Raw genomic sequence first — 12915 nt, 5'->3', positions numbered from 1 at the left:
AGGGAAGTACTTGGCAGAAAGGTTTTTTTGGCCTGAGTGACACCGAAGTGTGAACTATTCATACGCACTCTGCGAACTGCAATGTTTTGTTTTTACCTGCCACTAACAGGGACGCCGACTCGTTTGTTTAGATCGTGTCTCTTGCAGTGCTCTCTCTAAACAGGTGGCTCTGCAGTGGCTCTCATCTCAAGCCCTGTTTTTGCTTGTGGCTTCAAATTATGACTATAAACCAAATAATAAACATCATATTTTGCATGTCCCTGACATGTATGTATTGATGGGAATTTTGGTAAAAAGGGAGAAAAAAGAGGAAAAAAAAAACCATTATCAGAACTTTGCTTGAAAGTCAGGGCACTAAAAAAAATTGAAAGTTTCAAGGTAACCCGGATTCTTTCTCCACTTGTTATGTTTTCCATCCTTACTCATAGCTCTAGGACTCCATCCCAGCCCCAACCTAAGCAGTATCGACAGGAAAGGATTATCCGCAGGAATTTGACATATTTACATCTGGAGAGTGCCAAAGGAAAATCTTTCTGAGTGAAACAAAGACGGCCTTATTTGAACTAGCTTCTTCCTCTAGAATTGTGGATGGACACCAGGGTGGGGTACAGGAGTTAACTGGGTAGTAAGTATTTCATCTAAACTATTTTTTGCTAAACAGGATATGGAATAAAATGAAAAATTGCTCCTTTGGCTTTTATTCCTCTCACAGTGAAATAATCATTTGGGAAAATATTTGTCCCCCAATGCTAAGCTAAGCATCTAAGTACCATTGTGTTAGAGAAAATTTTGAGATGTATTATTTGTATATCCGTATCAGCCAAAGAAACACCTGCTACATAAGCTCCAGTATTTAAAAAAAAAAAAAAAAAAAGCAGAGTTCAGGGATCTCTTTGTCTGAGGTGTAGCAGTCTACAACTGTGATGCTGCATTAGCTCCGAATAGCTCCAGGGTCTACTATTTGCATTCTAAATGCAGGAATCATCAAACTCTGCACTTAAACAGATTTCTGAGTTCCCTTTCTCAGTGCATAAGCATTGACTCCCGAGAAGATATATTATATTGGGAGCTTGCAACATGTTGTATACTAGAGATTCTGGAGAGGTTTCACCATGTGAGCAAGCTGAAAATATACTTTTAGCCTTGGTGCCCAAAGCAGAACTGCTCTTTCAGCATCTTTGGTCAGTGCTAGACCAAAAGTGTTCTTGGGGAAAGGAATTGCTTTGTGTGTTGTTTGACCATCTCATGCCAGGATGTACAAACAAGCGTCGATAAAGCCCTGTGCGTAAATATTCTGAGGCTGCACCTCTGACATCGGTGAGTGTCTGCTCGTGGCTGGCGATGACTAAAATGCGCGTGGGAAGAGCAGGGTAGCAGCGCCGTGCCAGCACCCGGAGGACCAGCAGGGATTCCCATCTGACAGTGCTAAATACCGTACGCAGCTGATACTAAAACCAAAATAGCCACAGCTTCCTCCTCCCCAAACATCTATGCACTAAGCAGATGATGACACAACAAGTGGGCTGGGGACCAGTTATTAGGAAAACGGCTGAATCGGGCAGGATACTTCAGCAGTTGCTTCTAGAATCAGCCCAGCACTGGACGACGTTTTTTTGCAGGGACAGGGTGTCACAGGAGGAGACCACTGAAGAGGGCACCTGAGCGGATGCCGCTGTGCGACCCGGAGCGGGGAGATGGCGGCAGGCTGGGCACCTTCCCGGCCCCTGCCCAGGGAAGGAATTCCAGCGGGTCGGACGGGCGGAGGGACGGGCCGAGGAGGCGCGCAGCCCCCCCGAGCCGCCGGCTGCCGCTCCGCCCCGCCGCCAGCGGGGGGCGCCCGCGGCCGCCCTGCCCTGCTACCGGCAACGCGCCCGCCCCGGGGCGCCGGCGGCCGCGTCCCTCCCGCCCCCAGCTGTGTGCTCGGCGGGGCTCCCTACCCGCCTCTCGCCCCCGGCTGTGTGCTCGGCGGGGCTCCCTGCCCGCCTCTCGCCCCCGGCTGTGTGCTCGGCGGGGCTCCCTGCCCGCCTCTCGCCCCCGGCTGTGTGCTCGGCGGGGCTCCCTGCCCGCCCTGCCGCGGCGGGCCCTGTCGGTGCCAGCAATGCTGCCGTCTTCCTCACCTGCTCGTCCTCTCCACCGCCATCACGCCGTCTTTGCCGTACACCGGCGGCGTTCCCGCCTGTAACGCCTCACCCTCTCTGCTGTAAGCAAAGGGGGGTTCGTTCTTTCTGCAGGTAGTTGAAGATTTTTGAGGTGGTTGAGGATTGTTTATTAGTTCTTTCATTCCTCTTTTGCCTTCGATCCTCCCTCCCTTTCTCAAGTCCAAACAGGCCCAATTGTTCAGTCTCTCTTTCCTAGCACGTTTTACCTCGCATCATCATCACTTCCCTCTGCCAGTCTCTCCGGCCCCACCACTCCCTTCTCGGAAGTGCCCCAAACTGGACAGGGACTGTCCTTGGCAGCGCTGCGTAGAATGGAGGACCCATGCCGGGTGTTTTTAGGCTGTTGTGGTGAGAGGAGAGCGCCTTTTTTTCTGTAGTCGTTTAACTTCTTTGCAGCTTTGTTTACACTACCAGCCAAGGTGTGTCAAATAAGACAGTAAAAAGACTAAATCACTAATCCATGTTTTAATAAAACAACTAACATACACATTTAGGCCACCAGAAATTATTCTTGCTGTTACAGGTTATTTCACTTGAGGCCGTGGTCAAAGTGGCAGAAGTCCCTGCAACAGCACAAGATTTATCTCCATCACGTCTGCCAGCCGTAGCTATTTGCGCAAGCCCTTTCAAGTGTGATCAAATCCACAGTGCCTCGGCCTAATGGCTTCTCCATTTTTAAGATGAGAGCTGACAATGAAGACCGATGTTAATGAACTGGCTCGATCAATACCTCATCAATCAGGCGGACAGTTTCCATTGAAATTTGTTACTGTAACAGCGTGTTATTGATGAAGTACTACTAATGTAACAGAACATTGGCAACACAGACTCTGTCTTGCTTGAGACCTTCTCCACTGCTTTTATTGGAAAGGGTAAAAACAATGGTAAAGAGCAGCACTGGGACTGGATGTACTCTGTGAGCATTTATGAGGGAATTAGGAAGTGTCTGTGTTCAATGAGGCTGCCAAGCCAAATATAAAAGCTGAAACTCCAACTCACCAAGGGATCCGTGCCGCTGTGCCTGCCTCCAGCCGTTATCATTTACAGAGAATCATTATTCTTATTTAGTAAAATAGGTAATTTCAAGAGTTTGCCATAGAATTTAAGCTACTAAAAGTGTAACTAGTAATTTTTCATTTAATCTTTGAGATCAAATTTGGCCCAGCTGCACTGCTGGCTTTACCACAGCCTTAAGTTCCCTCATCATGCTGTTACGACTCTTTTTTAAAGACACTGTGTGTTCATTGCCAGCTTCAGGTCCACCTGGTCAACAGGTTATGTCAAATCTCATCTAGATGGAAGGGCTTGTGTGCTCACCCATCTTGTTGAACATGTAAGTAGCCTAATAAGACATAGTACCTATCTCTAGGACTTTGGCCTCAGGAACTGCCAAGACTTGATGATGCCCACACTCTTTTACAAATGCTGTAAGCAGTACAAGGGAAACAAGATTTGGCGCTCACCATTCCAAAGCTGCTAATATGGCAAGCTTGGAGTCATCTTTCCAGGCAATCAAAATGAAATCACCCTTTCCCAAAGTTTTGAAAGCCAGGCATCCTTCATGAAGATGGTATCACTATATGAGCCTTCTAATCCAGTCTCCAAAGCTATCCAAAAGGAGCAGCCACTTTGGAAAGATTATGTAGGTCCTTTCTGTACATTATTTCTGTTCTACATGCTTCAGGCATTCAGCAAGTCTTACCAAGGCATTGCTGGCCATGTCTGACATAGCATTCATTCATTGCATAAATCACTTATTTCACACCTCACAGCTATCATCCTGGGCTCCTGAGCCCGGTGGTCAACACTGCTACATTGATCTGACTCAAATCCTGTTTTCAAGAGTTCATCTTGACAGGACTGCCTCCATGTTCCCCTATGAAAGCTGAGAACAAGTACAGCGCTGCATCACATCTGGTGCTTCCCCCAAGCCCTTTCCTGTATCTCACTGGAAGGATCCCAGGAAACACAATGTTAAGTAAGCAGCAATGAAAAAAAAGTGCAAAGAATATTCCAAATGTTTATTATGTATTAAAAATACCGCAAATAAGCCATACAGTTCATTTCACAGTAACCTAAACAACATTGTTCAAGAACTTGAGAAGTCAACAAAGAACAGTGCAGTTCCAACAGCAACAAGTTACCTTAATGCCATGGGTCCCTCTTCCGTTGCCAGCAATTCTTTCCTGTTTACAGTGGGAACAACACTAGATATGGTTCAGTATCTTATTTACCTAGGAGAACTCCTTTTCACCTGTGCTGTTCCCAAGAGCACACCACTTCTGGAAGGTGCTCTTTCTTGGAATTCTTCTCCTAACATAGCCACGGATCTGGCTAGTGCAGGCTGAGGTGGGCACGATGCGCACGACCTATTTCCAAGGTATCCATGTGCAGACCCCTTCACCAAATCTTTGGATAAAGTTCAAAAGTAAACTTGAAAAGGAGGGATATTAGAAATCCTTTCCAAAAAGACAGAAAACCAAGAAAGCTCCATGAGAAAGTGTTTTTTAAATTAACATCTAGAGAATTACAACACTTTTTCCTCACTCTCAACCAGTTCCTAGAAGGATCTGTTGCCCCAGCCAGATACACGGTGACAACAATGGTGACAAGAATCAGGCACCAAGTCCTGAACACGTAACAACAGTTCAGGTCACTGTCAGCTGTGTGAAAACTTGGAAATGTATATGCCTTAGAAGCAATTCTGCTGATTTCATGGTGATTTTCCCCCTTGTGTGTTTTAGAGTGTACTATCGTTAACATGCTTGCTGTACATGGAACACGGAAGATGCAATTTTAGTCCTTCTCTTTCCTTATTCAAATTCATGATCATTTTTACAGAAAATCCTGTATCACAGACAAATTAGACCTTTCCAGGAAAGACACAATCTCTTCATGTAAACAGCCAAAAAATACGACAAAAGTATTACTGTGCCCTCTTGAAACTAATCCCGCCCTTCCGATGTCCCTTCTAAGCACTGGTCTTCTACACCAGCAGCTGAAGATGCTGGGAAAGAAGCCTGTGATCACAAAGAAGGAATATATCCAGCCACGTGGTGGAAAACCTCTCTTGGGTCTTAGTCCCAAGCAATGCCACTTACCTCACACCTTCCCTTCAGGGGATTCAGCTAACCCCTTGTTAGCTCCTTGGTACAGGTCAAGGACTCACAGAAATATACTACAGCTCAACTGACACCTGGTAAACTGACCACATGGCTGAGTCCCAAACTGCAGAAACAGATGAATTACTTCAAACTTGGTCCACACTTAAGTCTACTGGTCTAAACAGTTTAAGATGGGGGTGTAGTTTTGTTCATTTGTTTCTTGAACCAAAACATACCAGTAAAATTCTCAGTGTGTCAGCAGTATGCTTTTCGTACCAGAACAGCTGTAGCCCTTCTCTGTGGGATATCTAGTGTCATAATGTGAAACACCTTCATGCCATTAAATATGTGCCCATGCTAACAAGGCTGTAGTGCCTTAGTTACACCACTACATTTACAGCGGTACAACTTTATAGAGCAGATGAGCCCTTAGAAACTCAACCCCAAAGAAACTCATGTTTTCTTAAAACAAAATTAAAAATAAAAATAGCAATAAAATAAAACAAAACCAAAAACACTACACAAAAGAGAAATAAAGGAAATAAGCAGAACTGTCTCTATTATTAAAGTATTCTTATTCTCTTTGGAGGTATCAAATTCCTTTTAAAAAGAGTAAAAAACTGGGCATACAAAAGCTATTCTCCTTAATCCATTATTTGCACAAGGAGCACCGCTGCCTAAACTTTTTCATGTATTTTTTCTACTTTCACAAACAACCTTTCCAGATCATTCCTCAGGTCATCTATTGAGCTCTTCACAGACTCCAAGTTGTTCTCATTATTTTCAATTTTCACTGAGTAGGACACTAAACTATCCACCGCAGTTCTTATCATTTTCAAATCAGAATCAACCTGGCTGACAGAAGATCTCAGTTCATCTACAGAGCCTTCCACAGAAGAAAATTTTTCAAGATAGCCTTGAGAATGTGGTTGACCTGTCTGAAGATTTCCTTGATCCAACAGAGTACTAATTTGCTTCTGGACATCCTGAAGAGCACTGGAGGATGGCAGGTCACTGATACTTCTCCTCAAGTCTTCCACATCATTGTACAGCGAGGTCTGTGATTCACCAAGGTTTTTCAGAACATCTGTGACTGAAGTTATGTCCATATCTGAGATTCTCTGAAGAGCAGTAATGCTTTGTTCTAGGGTACTGAGCTTATTCTCATATTCTGCCTCCTTAGAAAGGAAAGATTGCAGCTTTTCACTGTTTTGAGCAGCAACAGAAGTTAAAGACTCTAGGCTGTCTTCTATGTGTCTCAATCGAGACTCCAGTCCTTCACTGTTCTTCCCAAAAGTTTCTAATGCTTTTCTGAAGAGTTCATTTTCTTCCCATTTGTTGAGGTCGGCTCTAACTTGCAGCAAATCTTCATCAAGTCTTTTAATGTCTCCAGGGAGCTGCGTAATAGAATCCTCAGCTCTCAGAACTTTCTCTTGTAAAGCTTTTAATGAAAGGTGTTCAGTGTCCGCAGCCTCTTTGAATTTCTCATGTTCTTGTTTGAGGTTGACTAGCTCTTTCACTTCAGTATACACATCAGACTCCATGGAGTGTATTGTACTCTTCAAGGTCTCTATATCTTTTTCTTTGGTTTTTATGGATGCTTGCATCTCATCAAAAGCATCTTTTAGCACCTTAATTTCATGTTTATACACATCTACTTCTTCTAGTGAATCAACCTTTGCTTTCATATTGTTGATTTCATCTTGGCTCCTTTGCTGGACTTCAGTGAATACAGCAATGTTATCATTTATAGACTTGGTTAGCTCTGTTAGTCTCTCTTCCACTGTGTTTTCCAGAGATGTGAAGTCTCGTTCCCTTGCATCCTTCACCATGTGGATGCCGTCAGACAAGTCTTTCAAAATTTCATTTTGCAGCTTCTGAAGCACTTCACTGATGCGGTTTATTTCACTCTCCCCTTGTTTAATAGCCTTCTCAGCAACGTCCTGCTTCTGCTGAGCAATTTTCATAATGGATTCAAATTCTCCACATGTGGCTTGAAGGGAACGCACCTAGGACAGAAATCCATCTGGTTAATACTGACAGTTTCACCCTTACTTACATCCTTATGGCCCTTGTTGCCATAAGAAATTATCACCTTGCAATCCTTCATGCTCCCTACCTGAGGTGACCCTATGGCACATAGATACAGGAGGTACAAAAAGTCCAGCATCTAGAGCCTTACAGCCCTATAGATGCATACACCTTCTGCTGAGTATCACTGGCCTCACTGACCTGCCATACATGATCCAGGAAATTCGTGGCAGTGAAAATCAAACTCAAGCCTCCAGAGTTTGCATCCTCCCCTACACGTTTCCTGGTTCTACAGGCCACAAGCCCGTAAGGGAGCAAAGGGACGGGAAAAAACCACCCTAAAGAACATCTGGCATCAACTTCTGAATACAGAAAAGCTGGAATTAGACTTTAGCAGGCAAGCAGACCCTACACCAATTCCAGCACATGAAATAAGTTTCAAAGAAGACAAGAAAGAGTAACAGGAAAAAATCAGGGGGAAAAGGGCGCTGGGAATGGCTGGGGAACAGAAGCAGTAATCATGACATTTTGCTGCTCCTGGACACCAGTGGAGACACAGATTTTTCTTGTCAACTATTTTTTAAGATAAAAAACATAGAAAGGCTTTAACATTCTAAATACTTAGTACCTCTTATTCACACACATGCATACACCCATGTGCTCTTAGCGAACAGGGTCACATGTACGTACACAGGCACAGAACAAAGCCCTAACAGCTGCCAAGGGCACTGACTTGCACCTATCGTAGGTAAATAGTCACAGAAAGTTGTTACCACTAGATCAGCTACACTGTTAAGCTTCCCAATTACAAAAATTATCTTTACAGCTGGTTTTAGTAGCAGCAAGAGTGAAAAGGTCAAGGGGTAAGTGGCCGCCACATTCATTTAGTCTCACATTTAAAGGTAAGATCCAGGTCAGGGAAGCACACATTCCTTAATTTTCGGGCCAAGCAGAGTATCAGTCTCAAGACAGTGGAGAAATCTTTTCTGTGCATGTGTGGGTTGTATTTTTTTAAACTTTAAGCAATGTAAGAACTCCCAGTGGCTGCAACAGGAATCCATCACGTAGAAAATACCTCAAGGCTTTGGCAGGATGGCAAGTGCTGAGTAATGCATGTTGCCTTGCCTCATGCTACTCCCTGTGCCTGAGGGGTATATTAATCAGTCATGCCACATGGGCTGGCATGTTTACTGATTAGATACACAGCTGGAGGGGTGGTTTTATTTTATAAATAGAAGGAAGTGTATTTTATATATTCTTAGAAAGAAATATACAGAGCTTCTACTTCTTTTCTTTTCAAACTGAAGGAGGCTCCAGCAGTTCCCAGTCAGACTCTGAACCTAGAAATTAATCTCAAAAGACCTAACAGACTTACTAATTAGAAATTAAGTTATTCACATGTATTTTTGCAGGACTAAATCCCTGGCCAAATCCTCCTTGGTTTTCATGGAAGTCTACTTTGTGAAAGGACTGTAGAGTTTGGCCATGAGACTTGCCCTTGCTCCAACAGATCCCACAGTTTGAACAATATCTGTGAAGATGACTTCCTTTTTTCCTCTCATCTGTAAAAAGGTTTGTAATGACTTTCCATTCCCTATACTTGTATTCTCCAGTGCCCACATATGAAACCAGAAATTAACTAAAGGGAGGGGAACAGTTAGTAGTATCATATGTATTGCAGCAGGACACCAGCCATTACACTGAGTTACCAACCTCGTTTTCATTACACCTTAGCTGTCATTCATTCTGATTTTTTTTCCACACAGAGAGCTTTTTCTGCATCATTAATAAATGGACTTCAGAAATCTAGAAGGAATGCACAGGGAAAGTTCCCCTCCCCCTCTCATGAAATAATTTATTTTCTTTGACACATTCCAACTAAATCACCAAATTCATATTGCAATTAACTATCTTCAATTTTTAGTCTCAGAAAAGCCACGAGAAATGGCCAGGGGAACTCTCCCGAGGGCCAGGAGGTCTCCACTGCTATGTGTTTGACAGAGACAGATCCCATCCCTCCACAGTGCAAGTACTTTATACCTGCTCCTCCACCGCATTTGGGCAATGCTCATGGTGTAACCTGAAGCTGTTCTCTTACACTTGGAGCTGTGCCAGCCACTTGAAGATCAGAGAGCTCTGATACAATAAAACAGACTGAGGTCTCCAAATTAGACCAGCTTCTGATCTGACCTGTCCTAATCAAGAGCCACCAGGGCCCAAATCAACCCCCTTGCATGAGAGGGGTAAAACTCACAACTTCAAAGTAATAGTTCATATTCATTACGCAGTTTGTGTGTGCACCTAGGTGTGAGTTTGCCTGCTTAGCATTCGTGGCTGGTAAGGTTTGAAACCATAGCCCTTGAAAGGTTTAACATCATAAATAGCACATAAAAATGTATCTATAGCTAACAACTATGTCTTCTCCAACTGGTCATACTATCTTGTGTTTAAACACCAAACAACCTTGGCCTCTCTGAGAATTGTGCTATAGTGAAGACTAAACTTCCACATCATTTCCTTTCTCCTCCTACTGCTGATGTGTAAAGCAGATGAGTTTATACAATGCTTACTCCTGACACACTGCAGTAAAAGACTGAGGGGGAAAGCCAGTTCCACACAGCTGCCTATGCTGACGGCACTCCAAAAGTATAACGCAGGACCCTACGCTTTTGTAAAGCAATGAAACACAGCCTGGTCTCCACTCCCTCAAGTACATTCTTCTATAAAGACAACACCAAACCACAGCAAGCAAAGCTTTCAAGGGTTACATCGAAACTCTGCGTGATCTCTTCCCCTGAATTTTATTCTTGAATTACTATATGTATGTCTAACAAGAGCCACCTGCTAAATACAGGCAGACAGTTCCTTTTGAACTTAACTTTATATGCTTCTGTTATACCTCTCTCTCCTAGAATATGCAATGTATACCTAAGGTTTTCTGCAACAACACGGAGATGGAAGCAGCAAATTGTACCCACTCCTATTCTTGGAAGGGCTTATATACTGCACATACATCTGGGTTCCATACTCATGTATTGTAAACTTACATCCTGTATGTCCTGCCACTGCAATGTCTTCCTTCATACAAATAATCTGTAAGAATACCTTAAAAAGTGGGAAAAAACAACAACCCTTGCTAGTTCAAAACACATCAGTGACTAAAAACCCCAGGATTCAAAGTTAGTTTCAGAAACGACACTATAGCCCTGCATTTTACAAGCAGTCTCCCCCCACCCTTGTGCGAGTTTTCCTTCTCCTCTTTCTTGCAGGGGAGAGGAAACACCAAGACTGACACTACAAACTCCACGTCTGCAGGCTGCAGCGCTGCTGGGAGCGACACAGAAAGGCCGGAGGATCTCTGCCACGGCCCATCCCACTGCCCTGTCCCCACACCACCGGCCTGGGCCCAAGCTCACAGGGAACACGGGGAATCCGCACAGCTCGCTGTGTGGAAAGCAGTCAAGCTGAGACAAGAATTTCCTTTTCTTTGATCTGACTCAGTCATAACTTTGCATACTGCTTTCCAACCAATTTACCTACTCCCTAGACAAGAACTTGATTATATGTTGATGGTATGCCTTCACAGACGCCATTTTTTAAAGGTTTTGGGCACCCTAAGACACATCCAGAGGGACAGTGCCGTTTGTGAAACTCTGAGAGCTCATAAGGCCTGAGTGAAAAAAAAAACGGAGAGAAATGAGCATTCCTTTTGCTTCGTTTGAGCCACACCCTTTGCCAACAACTTCCCAGCTCTTCCGCAGTCCCGGACTGCCACAGATGTAGCACGTCTCGCTCCCTTGGCCAGCAGCAGGAACGTGCAAGGCAGGGGGATACGGCCAGGAGCGGGATTTCTGACACTGCCTCTGCTGTTTGGTGAAGCTGCCACGCGTTTTGTTTTCCAGGAAAAACACCACGGGAGGGACGTCGAGGCAGGATCCTGCCACGTCTGACCACGCTGCCACACCATCACCCTCGGTGTGCACACCTGCCCGTGCAACGTGGCGACAGAAAGCAGCCCATCCGCCACACTCGGGTTTTAAATGATGTGCAAGAAGCCAAAGACATGAAAAATTACCGCCAGCAGGCTCTCGAAGCTGCAGGCCTGCGCTTCTGCCAACACGTCAGCGCGATGACTGCGTTACATAAAATGGCTTCACGCCCCAGCCCTGGGAAGCGCAAGCTGCGCACGGAGCCGGCCGCGGCCGCTGCTGCGGGCTGCCCCGGGGGCCGACGGCCCGCCCGCCGCGAGGTCCCGTCCCGCCCCGGCTCTGCGCTGCTTGCCAGGGGTTTCTCGCTTTACCGAGGCCACGTTTGCACGCTCTGGGAAAAGCGCGGCCCAGGCTCCATTTGTCCGTCTAACGCCATGAAAGCATCCTTACGGAGGGAGCACGGAGGCGGGGGGCGGGGAACGGGACACGTTTGCTTTCCCGCCGGCCAGGCTATCCGAGAGCTGCGCGGCTGCTTATTCAAGGGGTGAGCCCCCTCCTGCAGGGGCGGCTGCCGCCCCCCGCCCCGCCGAGCAATGCCGAGTGCCCAGCCGCTCCCCAGCCCGCCCGCTGCCACCGCCGGCCCTGCGGGGCACCCCGCCCGCTCGCCCCCCCGACGGCGCCCGGCGCCACGCTACCTTCTGCACCACGGCGTCCAGGGTGGCGGCCAGCTCCTGCCGCTGCCGGCCGGAGGCCTCCCTCTCCCGGGCGCTCCGCCCGACCTCTTCCCGTAGCTGCCGCACGTACCAGCCGGCAGGCAGCGCGGCGCCCAGCACCACCGCGGCGCCCAGCAGCAGCGCCCAGCCGCGGCGGGGGCCCGCGCCGGAGCGCCCCCCCCCGCCTCCCGCCGCGGCCCTGCCGCCCCGGCCGTGCGCCGCCGCCGCCGGCTTCTTCGCCGCCGCGGCCTCCTCGGCGCCGCCGGGCTGCGCGCCCCGCTCGTTGGCGGCTGCGGCGGCGGCGGGCGGGCTGCCCCCCTTAGGGCCCCGGTGCTTGGCGGCCGACATGGCGGGACGCCGCCGCCGTCGTGCGTGGAGCGGGAGCAGCTGGAGCGGGCGAGCGAGGGAGGGAGGGAGGGCGGGGGCGCCGGCCCGGGCAGCGCCGCGGTCCCCGCCCCGGCCCCCGCCCCGAGGAGCCGCCACGCACTCGGGGACGGCCCCGGTCCCTGCCGGGGGAAGCTGCTACGCACACGGAGGTAACAGGACCGGGGAGCAGCGGGCAGGGCGGAGGGGCGGCCGCCGCCCAGCCTCGGGGTGACAGACCCTCTCCCGACCGGGGCCGCCACGGCTCCCCGCGGGACCCGGCCCGGGGGTCTGGGAGCGGGGTGGCCGGCTTTCCCCCCCACCCGCCCTGCAGCCCCCGGGCGTTCCCAAGCCCAGCCCGGTCCCGCTGCCCGTTTTCAGTCGCGCACGCAGTTCTGGGGGCAGAGCGCGGCGGGCTCCCGCCTCACGCAGCTTCTGCGTTGCTCGATCGTGACTTGGGCGGATGGAGTTGCGGCAAACTCCGAGAGCGAGGCGCGGAGAAAAAGTTGTTTCCACCGTACGGGCACACACACGCACCCCGACTCCAGCGCTTGCAGGGCAGAGACTGGGCATCGGGTTGGTCACTCGGGCACGGAACGGCTGCCATGGCTGGCGG

The 12915-nt window shown here is 48.2% G+C and overlaps 1 protein-coding gene across 1 annotated transcript; it reads right to left on the bottom strand.

Annotated features, from left to right (window-relative positions):
- Window positions 1-5152: 5152 nt before the first annotated feature.
- Window positions 5153-12284, bottom strand: CKAP4 (cytoskeleton associated protein 4; the record flags this gene model as incomplete). Its single annotated transcript, XM_082012985.1, has 2 exons — window positions 5153-7272; window positions 11919-12284. The coding sequence occupies 2 exons, from the start codon at window positions 12282-12284 to the stop codon at window positions 5941-5943; spliced, it is 1698 nt and encodes a 565-aa protein (XP_081869111.1). The 3' UTR covers window positions 5153-5940.
- Between the last annotated feature and the right edge of the window lie 631 nt (window positions 12285-12915).

Source organism: Phaethon aethereus (assembly GCF_964289735.1).
Source record: "Phaethon aethereus genome assembly, chromosome: 1".
NCBI classification, from domain to species: Eukaryota; Metazoa; Chordata; class Aves; order Phaethontiformes; family Phaethontidae; genus Phaethon; species Phaethon aethereus.
This window is presented reverse-complemented; position numbering and strand designations above follow the sequence as displayed.